Source organism: Aspergillus karnatakaensis (assembly GCF_047715665.1).
Source record: "Aspergillus karnatakaensis strain CBS 102800 unplaced genomic scaffold BJY04scaffold_1, whole genome shotgun sequence".
NCBI lineage: Eukaryota > Fungi > Ascomycota > Eurotiomycetes > Eurotiales > Aspergillaceae > Aspergillus > Aspergillus karnatakaensis.
This window is the reverse complement of record NW_027395713.1, coordinates 634,301-647,903: the sequence shown is the minus strand read 5'-3', so window position 1 is coordinate 647,903 and position 13,603 is coordinate 634,301. Positions and strand designations below refer to the sequence as shown.

The window sequence follows — 13,603 nt, the reverse complement described above, 5'->3', positions numbered from 1 at the left end:
AGACTTGGTTATCCCGGACTCAACTATAGGTACTCAGTCGCATGAGCAGCATATCCTGTTAATCATGTATAGGAAAGCCCCCTCGCTCAGCTCTTCAGCCAGTTGTTCATTGAACAGGGATCTCCGTTCTACTTCGCACAAAGCTCCTACATTCAGTTGAAGGAGGGTTCCCTGCCACCTGCAGACCTCGAACTTCCTGCAGGGTTCCAAGGCAAAGAACCATATATGCTCTCGCTGCAAAGGCCACAGACCGCAACCCTGACAGTTTCAGCTTACTGCCCCTTGCTGTATAGTTACCACTGATGATCTTTGAAAATGGTAAATCTACCTCAAGGTCATGCGAGCCTATGCGAGGTTCTAGAACTTCAAGTATTGATTTTTGCTTTGATTTCCACCATTAACAATCAAATAAACTATGTAGATTAAGCAACTCCAATCGCTAGCCACTTCCCAAAGTTCCCAATAGCAGGGCAGGGTTGGGTTGCGTCTCCGATAAGTCGCGAGCCTCGAGCCATACTTGGGAAATGCATTTTCGGCTTAGTACTCACGTGACAGCAAAATGTCTACAACAGTGCGGAAGGCTTCAGAACCCCCGCTGAAGCGTCACTGATTATCCTTTTGATTTCCAGTGTACAAAGTCGCAATTATATATAAAGGCCAGGAACCGGTTGCCGCTCATTTAAACCTAAGCCCCACGTCCTAATAATGCCTCCCCCGAGGCGTAAAGTTCTTGCGACAGTCGAAGAAACCTTGTTCCCGCCTGATGAGCTGTCACCAGGGCAGGAGATCGCGCGAGTAATCAAAGCCACGGGAAACAACATCTACTCCGTTGAATTCACATCGAAAGAAACGGCGTTGGTCGAGCTACCGGCCAAGTTCCGGTCCACAATCTGGATGAAGCGGGGTTCCTTTGTGGTTGTCGACACCAATGCTCTTGACACCCGGGACAATAAGCTTAAGGGTGAAATAGTCAACATTGTGCGGGATGAGAAGGCCTGGCGCAAAACCCCATATTGGTGAGTCTCCGAAATCTTTCCTTGAAAACACTTGGACCCCTCCTGATAGCTACCCAGGCCCAAGGAGTTTGTGAAACAGCCTGTCATGGTCTCCGATGATGAAGAGGAATCAAATGTTGGGAGGATGCCCTCATCCGATGAGTCAGACGCATATTAAAGCAAGAAGGACCACACCCACGCCGGACGCTATCCCGTCTGCAGGATTGCAGTTTACCGGTTGGAACACACAATAGAGATCGTGAAAATCCGGTTCACCGCACGTTGTGCTTCATATAGCTTCCAATCGAAGCATCATCGCGGAACAATCTTTGATCAAAATCAATCCATAAGGCCAAGCTAGAGCTTTTATTGGACATGTTTCTTCGATTTTGGTTGAGAAGACCTGGGAAATGCGTGGTTTCTGTTAGCAAGAACGCCAAACACCTGGGCGCAAAGCAAGAGAACAACAACAGTGGAGCTCCAATTAGTGCTAGGATAAACATTCCAGGCCCATTCCTGCAGCCCCCACAGGCCACAGACGAGGATTGGATGGTAACCTGCCCGCCAGAGCAGGAAGGGAGTTGCCCATGAGAGATAGGCGAAAAACTGGTAGTGTATTGATCTTGCACACAGCAGACCAATGGACAGAGACGTCAATAGCACAGCCATGATGAACGAAGAATGAAGCGCTACGCCGCGATGTCGTCCTCCCAAGAATTTGCCCACAAAGTTAGGCAAGCTGGTTTCGGAAGGCCTTAGAAAGCTCGTGATACCGAAAACAGCCAGTATGAGCAAATGCAAAGCAATAAGACTCCACCAGAAGCCTCTTGACAAGAAGATTTCCTCGGGGATGAATCTCCAGTTCACCGTCCACTTAAACATGAACTGCCTCCCGAACTCGAAGGCGCGCTCAAAGTACCCATTAGGATTGGTCTGCAAGAATGGTATGGCAAGCGCAAGCTAATATTTTGTGAGCCGTCCATTCGCAAGCATACCCTAATAGATGTAAAGGAAGAATGACAAACCTGAATGCCCAAAGCTAAAACAGCCAACTTGATGCAAGCCCAAATATCCGAACCCAACGCAAGTAGCACCATTACCGCTGGTGCCAAAAGAATCAAGGACATCTTGATCCCGATTCCCAATGACCAAACAACAACCGCCGGAGTCCATTTTCGCTTTATAAACAACCAGATAGAAACCCACATGGCAAGCGCTGCAACCCCATCATTGAACAGGCGCAGCATATAGACGCTATGTAAACGTTTCGACAAGACGAGCAGCGGGAATAAATATGGTGGAGCCCCAACACGCCTGTAGCAAGCCATAACAACCGTAAGCGTTATCAGGTATAAGAACGCGAATATGATCTGTCCGAAGAAAATGTCTCGTCCTTCGTCTGTTATGCGGTAGAGGAGGCTATAGCTGTAGACGTGCGCTGCTGGGTAAACGAGGGGCCCCGTGGAGCCTCCGATTCGAGTGTAGTCGCGCTCTCCAGCGAGGTAAAGCCTTATTTGCTGCATGTATGTCGTCCAATCGATCTCAGTGTCTGTTGTCGGCGGGTTTCTTAGCTGGAGTAGCTTGGTTGGGGCTACAGCAGGGCCAGCTTACAGGGGACTTTCCAGATGATGAGGGCGCATAGTAGGCCATCGCCGATGTTGAGTAGGGGCGCAATCCATTTTGTGTGCTTTGGATTCGTGCACAGGTCGCGCACGAGCTGCGTCAGTCTCATCGTTGGACGGTGGTGACTTGAGATGATACTCCGTCGCGATTGTTGGAGGGTTCCGTGTGGCCTTAATCTTTTGCGGGCGCTGGGGCCTAGGGCCCGGGGCCAATGATAGTTGTCCCTTTTCGGATTAGACGCCAGTTGACCTCAATCTTGTTAACTTGTGTATTAACTATATTCTATAACAAGGATGAATTTTTGGTGAACGATTGATTAAGTCGTGGCGTTAAATATCATTGTATTTGTTACATATTTGATCTATCTGAATTTAGTGTGCCAAAGAAACATGTCGTGGCAAGGTGGTGGTATAGTATAAGTACATGGGTAGGTCCACTGAATGGCGGATGCGATGTCCTTGGTGGGTTTCTATTGTCCATCATAGTCTGATCGCGGAGACCATCCTAGACTCGAGTCATGATATATTCTTCCAGTCATCGTTCATCTGCATTTCTTTCGCAGATCATTGTCCTTCTCGCCCTGCTGAGCCCGGCTGTCTCTGTTCTTCTTGGAAAGGCGCCTGTGCAACCGCATTGTTCGGAAAACCCAACAAGTTTCCTATGACCCCAGTTGGCTTCGGTACCGGACACTCCCTACCAGGAGTAGCAAACCGCTTCGCTTCTTCTTCCAATTGTAGAAATGTTGAGACCTCTTCATCAGCTGGCGTTGACGTTTGGGTAAGAACGGTCTCTCCTTGTGTTGTCGTTTCATCATCTTTCCGCCGGCGTCTTCGAACCCTCTGGATTTGTTGACCGTCGGCAGTCATGACCATCTCGGAATCGGCGAATGTGCGACGCGGGGCAGGGCAAGGGAATACGTGTGGGATACCGACCACCATCAGCGACGCAAGGAGGGTACCGGCGAACAAGCCGGTTGTCGACCGAGATTTCGGATGTAGATAAGGCGGCATCCTCGCAGGTTGTGATAGTAACTATCAATTCGTGTGTTCTGAAAGATCAGGTCGGCATTGAACGGGCTGGTCTGTGTGGGCTGATCGGTTAGTGACAACGTGAAGTAGAAGAAGGGATAAGGGCGCATACCTTGAAAGAGAACAAGTGAGTTAGTAGCAATTGTGTCGTACCATGCTCTATTGAGACATGGCGTGTCAATGGCAATGCGGAGGGAAGGCAGCTCTAGCGGCAGGGACCAAGGACCTGACCGGATGAAGCCTTCGGATGGGGAGGTTTCGGCTTGGTCGCGATCTGATCTAATCTTATCTATAGATTCTTCGATTGGCTCATGAGCTCTCCGCCGGGCAGAACGCGACTCAGTCTGCCGAGCACCTGAGGCGCGCAAAGCCTCATCTTCAGACCATCAGTAGCTTGCACGTCATTTTTTAAGCAGGCAACCTCTCTGTTCCTTGCCTGTCTCTCTCTGGACCTGACTTATACAGAGTCTACCTACCAGATGAGAAGAAAATGATCATCTCCATCCCACACTCGTAGTGGACCATTCTTTTCCATCCGGAGTCCAGCGACCGGCTCCCCCTCCCCGCCTGCCTCTGATCAGAGCTTAGGACCCACAGGATAACCTTCTTTCAGACCTAGCTGTCCTCATAGAACAAGTTTCTTGCTCGCGCTGGGATAATATGAGCGACCTTGATAGGTATCTCTCAACGAACATCCCGCCCAATTGATAAATTAAGCTGACGCTCACCTCTCCCTTACAGGGCGATCGCCCAACTTCGTGCATGTCGTTTGATCCCCGAGGCTCAAGTCCGGGAGCTGTGCTATAAAGCGCGAGAATTGCTGATAGAGGAAGGAAATGTGGTTTGCGTGGATGCGCCAGTCACGATATGCGGGGACATACATGGCCAGTTCCACGACCTGATGGAGCTTTTCCGCGTCGGCGGCGATGTTCCTGACACGAACTACTTATTCATGGGTGATTTTGTTGACCGCGGTTTCTACTCTCTCGAATCTTTTCTTCTTCTCCTCTGCCTTAAAGTCCGTTATCCCGATCGCATTACGCTTATTCGAGGGAATCATGAATCCCGCCAAATCACGACTGTCTACGGCTTTTACGACGAGTGCATTCGCAAATATGGAAGCGCTAATGTTTGGAGATATTGCTGCGAGGTCTTCGACTATCTAGCGCTAGGAGCTTTGGTTCTTGGAGCTAGCTCAGAGTTGGAGCCGTCAGGGCCAGTTTACAATGACACTACACAATCAACGATGGCGACGAACGGGAGTGATGATAACGAGCTTGAGACCGAGGTCCTGAACTTCAAGGGAGATGTCACCATGAGTACGTATCGACCAAGGCCAGGAGCTTCATCAGATAATGGAGCCACTTCCCCCACGAGGGGTCAAACACCCACAAGAACCGGCGCACCTGGAACAGGCGCATCCAGTAGCGGAGGAGGCAGCTACGGCAGCAGAACCGGGGCGGTGCTCTGTGTTCACGGCGGACTCTCACCACTCATCGATACGGTCGATAAGATACGACTGATTGACCGAAAGCAAGAAGTCCCACACGAAGGCGCCATGTGCGACCTCCTCTGGTCAGATCCGGACGAGATCGACGGATGGGGTCTTAGCCCCCGCGGTGCTGGCTTTTTATTCGGTGCAGACATTGTGAAACAATTCAACTATAAGAATGACCTCTCACTCATTGCTCGTGCGCATCAACTCGTCATGGAGGGCTACAAGGAGATGTTTGACGGCGGGATCGTTACCGTGTGGTCAGCCCCCAACTACTGCTACAGGTGCGGGAATGTCGCCGCTATCCTGGAACTCGGCGAGGATGCCAGGAATGGGGGCGCGGTAACGCGAAGCAACGGAGATTACAACCGGAGTAACGACATTTTGACCAGCGCCGCTGATAAGCTACCCCTACGGAGTCCAGGGAGACGATACAGAGTCTTCGAAGCCGCCGCGCAGGATACCAGGGGCATGCCTGCGAAGAAACCAGTTGCTGATTATTTCTTGGTGAGTCCGCACTCTGAGTTTGTTTATGGAGTCGACAAAGCTAATTGCGCCTTCGATAGTGATACCATATCATACCATACGATCTACTACTTCATTTTCCCATCACTTTCAGCTCACCAGAGCCCAAATCACAGATGCCATGCAATAACTATATAACCCGACCCCCTTCATCCTCATCCGCATCCTCTCCATCTACTCCTTCTCCATTATTCTCTCCCGAATTTCTTCTACCTATGCCACCGTTTATTAGGAGTTTGAAATACAGAATGACGATATTATCTAGAGGCTTTGATATTTACAACGATTACATGGCATCTATTCTATTTTTCAGTGTCTGGGTGTTTAGTTTGCGATTAGCCACATGAATCTCATGTTTCGGTCTTATCACCTCGAGCTTTCTGATTTTCGGATAATGCATAGCTGTTATGGTTGACCCTCGTAATGTGCATATATATATGTATATGAATGCAGAGCCCGCTTGACACTAATTGAACTGGCTTTGATGGCATGGCTTGAAGCCAGCCATTGCACGTGATAATTGAGAATAGGTAGGCAAAGATTTCAGAACAAAGTATAGTGGTAATTCAAGAAGGTATATATGTATGGTTTATACACCTGTCCAATGTGCGGTGTGGGAATCATGAATATATAAGACAAAAATTTCTCATTCCAAATCATGAAAGAGTCATGTCATGGTACATCGACTTCATTTGTTGGAGAGATTAGTAGTATGTATATGTTTGAGGGGGATAATGATTGGTGTCGATCATCTTATTGCATTGCAACAAGCTTTTGGTGCCAATTTACTAGGATTTGAATACAAGTTCTGAAGCCCGCTGTTTTCAAGGACAGGTAGGCCCGCTATCGCTGGAAGGTACCCGGGAAAACAATGCTGCTCTGCGTGTTGTCCTCACCAGGAGCCATGTGTGGCTGCTGAGTGGGCCCTGGCATGTTGGGGGGTACTCCATTTATGAGCCTGGTGGCTTGCGAAGACCTAAAGTTGGTTTCGGCTGCCGTTGTAGACGGGATGCTGGAGATGTTGTTTTCGTAGCGCCAATCAGGCGATGTGCCAGTCATACCATTATTCCAACCTTGTGCCCAATCTTCGGATCCAAGTTGGAGTGAGTTGACATCCCTAGACCACCAATCTTGGCTTTCCTCTACCAAACTTTCGGAGGGATCGAAGGCAGTCATGGGTGAGGAAGTAGAAGTGGTGGATACGTTGTGAGCAGAGGTGAAGGCGCGCAATTGCGCTTCATTTGGATTGTACCATTGCTCTTGTGTTGGAAGTTGTCCTGGCGGGGCGGAGCTGTAGCTAGCAGAGACAGGCCGCAGATATGTAGGCTCGGGTTGCCGAGCTTCATTCCGTGCTAGCTGGGCACCGAATGATCGTTGTGCGGAGCGCATGACGGATATGGAATGGCTGGCTGGAGGTGTAGACGCGAACTGAGAACCTAGCGGCCCTGATAGAATGGGAGGTGTAAGAATCGGAGGATTGACGGGTTGATGGCCAGCACTACGCCTTGAAGGTGGAGGCAAAATATTGGTAGCGGTGTTGGTAGGTTGTGCGCTGACGATAGGCGGTGATTCTTCGGAGGCTGAAGGAGAGGTTGCTTGGTCCCAAGAACCCCACGAGCCCCAGCGCGCATGCGTTTGTTCAAAAACAAGAACTGCTTCTCGAGGCAGTTGGACTTGCCATTTACTAGCGGATATGTCGAGGATTCGAAGCGTTCGTTGGGCACAAAGCCAAAACTCCCCCATCTCCTCAAGATGCCTGAGGCCGTGAATGACATCTCGCTGAGCGTTCCTCTCTGGTAGATTGAGAAGATGAATAGTTAAGGCCGTGTGAGCGATGTATACTGCAATGTTGCATATCTGCTTGAATCCGTATGTTCGTTTATATAGTCGAAGAAGCTTCGAGATAGAGGCAGCAGCTTGTGTGCAAAGCTTGCGAGGAGACACGTGTTGAGGAAGTGGCGATGTGGACTTGGTATATTTGAGGAAGGGGCGGTATAGATGAATAAGGAGGAGTTGGTAAAACATGCTGCGGCAAAGTCAGTATATAGTTTCCTACACCCGCATCAGGGTATTCTCGACTTACTGCATAAGTAACGCCTGAGGAAGCTGTCCCTCCCGCGGCTCAAGTTCCTTCGGTAATGCTTTCTTCCAAGCTTCTAACCGTGTGTGGACCTCGCTCAGCTTCTTCAGCTCTACTTGTTTGGAAGTCGATTCACTTTTGGGTGTAAGGTCGTAGAAAAAGACTAAAAGATCTCCGCTAATTCTGCATAGTTGGGAGATGTGGTGGGCAACTGCTCTTGTTCGCGAGGGCTGAGTATACTCGCGGCTGGGGCCCGTATCCGTGTAAGGGGACCATAGTACTGACTCTTCATTAGGTAGAATATCTACATTCGCAGCGTTGGTGTTTGCGCTTGTGAACTGAGGTTGACGTCCAAGGTAATTAGACCAGCATCTGGAATAATTAGCACTTTTTTCATGGCTCAATTATAATGGCCACTTACTTGTCGACCAGAAAGCAGCCCCAAAAAGTGATGCGACGTGCATCAATTTCTTCCTCACTGAGGTCTCGTGTCACGAGGGTCGAAGTCTCTAGGTTCAACCCTAAGTCGAGAGCCATACGGAAACTCATGCCACTGTAAACCCAGCCTTTGCCCTCACGACCGCAGCCGGCCTCCCGCACGGACATTAAGGCTAGAGCTTGCACGGTGCACAATTTCGAGTTGACTAATTCATCATTCTCGAGTATCAGCCTTTTTGCCTCCTTGAAGAAATGATCTCCAGCCGTTGCAGAATTCCCTGAGTCCTCACGAGCTCCTGGCAAAGAGCTAAAATGACACCCTAGGGCTAACATCGTGTTAACCAAAAGAGAAGAGCAGTACTGGCTCGGCGTTCCGCGGACGTAGTCACGATAAAAGAGTTCCTTCGGAAGCGTAGTGAAAAATGGATAGTGCCATGTGAAGTACATGGTCAAAAGATGGCTAATGAGCTGCTCATCATCAGTGACTGTCGTCCAACGGGCGACAGATTCCTCAATGTCTCGATCGAATTGCTGGCTTTCCTGGCGAGGTTTGAACTCGTTGAGTTCAGACCCTGGAGGCAGGAATACAAGATTCGAGGTTCCGCCGATGAATTTTCGAGATCCATCGAGTACGAGGTTGCTCATCTTTCCGGCCAACTCGGACTCGAACTGATCAGTATGCGCGAGAGTATCATATTCAGGCAAGGGCGCATCTGCAGACAAAGCCAACGGCCTCTTCTCTTGATTCAGGAGAGACTGGGCCACGTCCTCTAGGCTATCGCAAGATCGGATCTGGCGAACTAGATCGAAAGCGTCCTCCTCCTCGTAGTTCAACAGCGCCTGGATCAGAGTCAACAGTGTTGAGTTTTTTGTTCTCAGCGTATCGGTGTCCTTTTTGTAGACACCTTTTCGGCGATGATCGGAGTTTGGATCATAGACACCTGATACTGTTAGCTATCCCATCACCATAGACAACGAAGACATGATGAAATACAGGTCGTATGGTAGACGGAGGAACAGGCGGCGCAACTCGGAAGGTTGCCATCGCACTCCTAGATGTCAGCATATAAAATGACCGTACCGTGAATGCAGGCGTTACCTTTGACTTTCGCCTACGACAGGCGATACATGCTGTGCTTACACATCGTCGTTTCGACGAAGGAGCACTTTCTGTCTTTGTCCCTTGAGCTCGCGACAACTTTGTCTGTGAAGCGTCGGAAATTGTTTCCGAGTTGAGCCTTTCCCCCATGGTAATCAAACCCAGGCAGTTGTATTCGGTAGCAGCGTTGGGTCAGGAGAGCGCATGCTTATCAAGAAAGGGATTTGTGGCGTGCTGGACTGCCGAGCAGAGCGAAGGAAATTGAAGAGAAGTAGGAAGGACGGTCGCAAAATTGAGACTTGGGCGAAGGCGCACACCATCGAAATGGTTGTCGTTGAATGAGAATGCGATGATCTATAAGACGATATAGGTGGATGCGTTAGAAGGGCGCATACAAAGTAAGGTTTAACCCAAGCGCTTGGAAGCAAGGTGTGGCCTTGTACAACAGCACGCGATATAGCAGTCTTTCTGATAGAGACCATAAGGAGTTGATTTCTGAATACTCACAAAGAGTCAAAGACACAGCTCTCTTTAGCAGGATCGAATGATATCCCCACGGTTGTCATCCATGACCCGCAAGTGGAGGCGGGCAGCGTTGGAGTCTGGAGAGGGGAAGAGGTTATCGGGGTCAAGCGGGATTGGGGATCGAGAAGAGGGCCATGAGCTGCGGAGATTGGCAGGCGATAACGAGGGCTTCCAGGCGAAGAAAGATTATTGGTTAACAGCCAGGGTGCAAGATAGCAGCTCAGGTAGGCCGCTGGAGGCTGAGGAATTCATCAAGCAGCATGAAGTTCAACATTATTTCGTGCGGTGCGGTTGGCCAAGAGCCTCCGTCCGATAAGCACTGCTGACTAAGATTTACTCCGGGGGATTTACCAGATTCCTGGGATCTTAGATCTTGATCATCTATCTCAAGACTGAATCAAGCCTATGTAGAATTAATTTCTCTAGCAAACCTATCTTCTGAATGTTGTTCTTCCTTGCCCCGGGGACGATGGGATTCGCAGCGAACAACGGCGAGTTATCAGTTGCCTGAGGCATGGATGAGGGTATGCGCTCCGCAGTCGGAGGAAGGAAAGCCGACTCTTATAACGTAAAGCGAAACACAGAGCGTCTTCTCCTTTCTCTCAGGTTGCTGGTTTTGCTTCTCGGAGCAGACCCTTCCCTTGACCGCCACCCGAAGTCTGATTGCTTTTTCTCTGAGGCAGTTTGAAACATCGTGTGCCCCCTCTGTTGTGCCCCCAATATCAGCTGACGCTCAGCCAAGATCCCCTGAGGCGTGGTTCCCCCAAAGCCTCATATAGCCCCTGCATTAGTAATTGCGAACTCGTGCCTTGGGGCTGAAAGAGTAGCACAAAGGAGCGTTCCTCAGACTTCAGACCTCAGTCCCGAGTCTCAAGACCTCGGAACTCGAAAAAAACGTGTCTTGTCTTGTCCCCCCTCAACGTCGCGAGGGAAGCCGGAGGTTGGGCAGCAGGCATCAACAAGGCAGTAAATTACCCCAAAACTGTTAGGCAATTAGCCAGTGAGAACCACGAAAATAAGCGGTGGGCTAGAAAAGAAGCTGTGGGAATGGAATGTTCTTCCGTGGGGATTTTTCTTCATTGGCTCCATTTTTATTTGTTGTTTGTGTCTCCTTTTCTCCATCTTTGTGAAGAAGATCGTACTATACCGCTCTGTTACATATGCCAGACCGTATTGACCGTACTGTATTGTCACCAGCGCTGTTTGCGCCGCGGTAACAGCAACAAAAAGGGAAGCTCTTCCCTTATCGTGGTGAGATTCAGTGAGTAATGGTAACTGTAATACACAGATGTCAGCGAGTGTACCCAGATATACTGATCCACCGGTGGATGCCGTCACACCCGCTTCAATCCTTATCTGTGACTACTATCGGATTGAGATCATGATTATCCTTTCACTGCCCTCCATCCCCGTCCATCTGCCTCTCCTTTCTGCTGCTCCCTCCTTGTCTCGTATCCCCTCTTCCTCTTCCCTCCTCTCCTTTCCTCTGATCCTCAACAGCACCTCGACTGATGCCGGTGACTGTCCCTTCGGAATCTTGACCAGCCCTACAGACCCCGTCAGTCGCGTGCCTGCATCCTTCCGGGTGGTCTCCCGCATCGGGCCTCCACGCTTAACGACCTGCCTGCCAACTCACCCCCCGTCCGCGTGCGGTAGTGGACCTATTATTTATTGATCACCCGTTTACCACAAACCACGACACTGTCTCCCACACTCTCTCATTTATCCTCTCCCTTCCTAGCTAGGGCGCTTATATATCGGAAACCCTTCCGACCCTTGGCTTCCGTCCTTATCTTATCCCATCCATGTATCTCGCTCAGACCCTCGACCAGAGTGCCTCATCGGGCTTGGAACGCACCTCCGATAAACTTACAAGTCACTTGAAAGAGCAAAAATGATGGTCCCAAGGAGTTTCATGTTTAGTTCAGTACCCTCGCCAAAGCCCTTTGAGCCGAAAATGAAACAACACCGCCCGCTTCAAAAGTCCACAGTCGACGTCGTGATAGCACCAAAGAGCAACTCAGCACTTCAGCCCCCGCCCGGACCGAGTCCACAGAGCATGCACACCAATCCCGTCGTTATCCCTCCTAAACGGGGTCAGCAGATAAGGCTCACTCACGCAGAGACCGCTAGGAGAGACCCAAGAACCCCGAAACGAGGTCGGATGACCCGCCAATACTCATCAAATTCCCTTGGTGACCGGCCGCTGCCAACATCTATTGCATCTATCTTGGAAGCAACTGCGATTCCCGTACTTAGGCGGAGACGGGCGGTCCAAGTCTCTCGAAAGTTACCTCCTGGGAACCACGTCCAGGATTTTAGCAAGCTGCTCTTGAATGGCCTCGATGAGTACGGTACTGGGAACTCAACTCTGGAAATTCTGCTCAGCCCCCCGGATGAGAGCGAAAAGGCGTACATCTCGAGCGATTGTGATAGCGAGACGCTTTCGTGCTCTGCGCCTTCCATCTCAGCTGACTCTGTGCCGTCTCTGGACACCGATGTAGACAGCCCGCCTAGCCTCTCCACCTCATTCACCCCCTCTAGCCAACGAAGCCCATCCGAGAGAAACATACGGCGCCGGCGCCTTTCTAGCTGTGAGAACTGTTGCTCCAACCATCCGCTTCTCGAAACCGAATCTTCAGAGATCACGGATGAATATATAGGTGTCAACCGTCGGTCATCTTCGTTAAGCTCAACATCTAAACCTTTCATCATGTCACGATCGTTCCCGCGCTTAGGGTCGTTCAAGTCGAATCTCACAGCATCCCTGAGGGCGATCAAGTCGGCGGCGCAAAGTGTCTCAACATTTGCCTCGCCCTCCGTTCAGCCCGACGACTTCCTTACTCGTTCGTTTACGATCACGCCGAAAATGACAGATGACCGCAGGCCTCCTCCAATGCACGATACCCCCTCTCCAGCCCTGCGCCGCTATCTGAACCCGATTATGGTTTCACCTGCAGAGATGTACAGTTTTCAGGACCAACCACACGAGACGCCGGATTCGCGAAACTGTCCTATCTCTGTACAGATGCAGACCTATCATCGCTCGGGCAGCCGCGGGTCTCGGAAGGACCGCTTTCGATTTTCAAAGTCGAAGAATCGTGGGCGACAGTCCTCACCCTTCAATCCTGCAGTTCCTCCGATGTCACGCCAGCGCGAGCCTCGGGAGAACAGCGACTTCCTCCGTATGGTTGTTCTGGAAATGAACATGAGGCGCCGAGGAAAACTCCGCGATGACATTCCTACTCGAGCCCGGGTCTGGTTACCCCCTCGCAAAGGCAGTCAAACAAAGTCCGTTCCTTATGACTTCGAAGACGAGGACGAGGAAGAATCTGCGACTCCATCTCGATGGATCGGAGTCTCCATTGAATCAATTTGATTAATATCACTTTCACTTCCTTTTGTTACTACTTTTCCTTCTACACTTTCGTTCAGCACAGCGCCGGGCGTCCTTTTTCTTGTTCGGATCGGGTTGTGCGTTCATGGCGACTCCGGAGTGAACTTGCATATATTGGGTAAGACTTGCTCCATTTTTGGAAGCGTACAGTCGGGTGTTTTTTCTTCTTCTTGGGGTGCTCAATAAGATTTCATTTCGCACTTTTCAAGATGGCTATCACCTCATATAAACGGAATGCATCTGGAGTTACACTACTTTCGTTTTGTTTTCCTTTCTCTCTTTTGGTGTCGAGGAGTATGTACCATGTATGAGTATCTGCCATAGAGTCGAGTCTAACAGTGACATAAACCATTCTTACCATCATTATATCATTTCTCTGCAACCGAGGTTCACTTCAA

General features: G+C 50.1%; 6 protein-coding genes across 6 annotated transcripts; 3 read left to right on the top strand and 3 right to left on the bottom strand.

Annotated features, from left to right (window-relative positions):
- The first annotated feature begins 378 nt into the window (after positions 1-378).
- BJY04DRAFT_3024 (putative eukaryotic translation initiation factor eIF1a-like protein) lies at positions 379-1,220 on the top strand. Its single transcript, XM_073720090.1, has 2 exons — positions 379-1,016; positions 1,074-1,220. The coding sequence occupies exons 1-2, from the start codon at positions 706-708 to the stop codon at positions 1,171-1,173; spliced, it is 411 nt and encodes a 136-aa protein (XP_073577284.1). The 5' UTR covers positions 379-705; the 3' UTR covers positions 1,174-1,220.
- On the bottom strand, positions 1,191-2,775 carry alg3 (dolichyl-P-Man:Man(5)GlcNAc(2)-PP-dolichol alpha-1,3-mannosyltransferase). Its single transcript, XM_073720091.1, has 3 exons — positions 2,607-2,775; positions 2,021-2,544; positions 1,191-1,955 (listed from the first exon to the last, which is right to left on the bottom strand). Exons 1-3 carry the CDS (start codon positions 2,725-2,727, stop codon positions 1,362-1,364), a joined length of 1,239 nt encoding a protein of 412 aa, XP_073577283.1. The 5' UTR covers positions 2,728-2,775; the 3' UTR covers positions 1,191-1,361.
- A 164-nt stretch (positions 2,776-2,939) lies between these two features.
- On the bottom strand, positions 2,940-3,781 carry BJY04DRAFT_176013 (uncharacterized protein). Its single transcript, XM_073709421.1, has one exon. The coding sequence runs from the start codon at positions 3,626-3,628 to the stop codon at positions 3,182-3,184; it is 447 nt and encodes a 148-aa protein (XP_073577282.1). The 5' UTR covers positions 3,629-3,781; the 3' UTR covers positions 2,940-3,181.
- Positions 3,782-4,223: 442 nt separating this feature from the next.
- BJY04DRAFT_2997 (serine/threonine-protein phosphatase) lies at positions 4,224-6,163 on the top strand. The gene is made up of 3 exons (XM_073720086.1): positions 4,224-4,323; positions 4,388-5,648; positions 5,708-6,163. The coding sequence occupies exons 1-3, from the start codon at positions 4,307-4,309 to the stop codon at positions 5,708-5,710; spliced, it is 1,281 nt and encodes a 426-aa protein (XP_073577281.1). The 5' UTR covers positions 4,224-4,306; the 3' UTR covers positions 5,711-6,163.
- Position 6,164: 1 nt separating this feature from the next.
- BJY04DRAFT_3001 (putative C6 transcription factor (NirA)) lies at positions 6,165-9,553 on the bottom strand. Its single transcript, XM_073720087.1, has 5 exons — positions 9,284-9,553; positions 9,179-9,233; positions 8,168-9,125; positions 7,750-8,118; positions 6,165-7,692 (listed from the first exon to the last, which is right to left on the bottom strand). Exons 1-5 carry the CDS (start codon positions 9,431-9,433, stop codon positions 6,510-6,512), a joined length of 2,715 nt encoding a protein of 904 aa, XP_073577280.1. The 5' UTR covers positions 9,434-9,553; the 3' UTR covers positions 6,165-6,509.
- A 1,637-nt stretch (positions 9,554-11,190) lies between these two features.
- On the top strand, positions 11,191-13,564 carry BJY04DRAFT_176005 (uncharacterized protein). Its single transcript, XM_073709420.1, has one exon. The coding sequence runs from the start codon at positions 11,703-11,705 to the stop codon at positions 13,185-13,187; it is 1,485 nt and encodes a 494-aa protein (XP_073577279.1). The 5' UTR covers positions 11,191-11,702; the 3' UTR covers positions 13,188-13,564.
- The last annotated feature ends 39 nt before the right edge of the window (positions 13,565-13,603 follow it).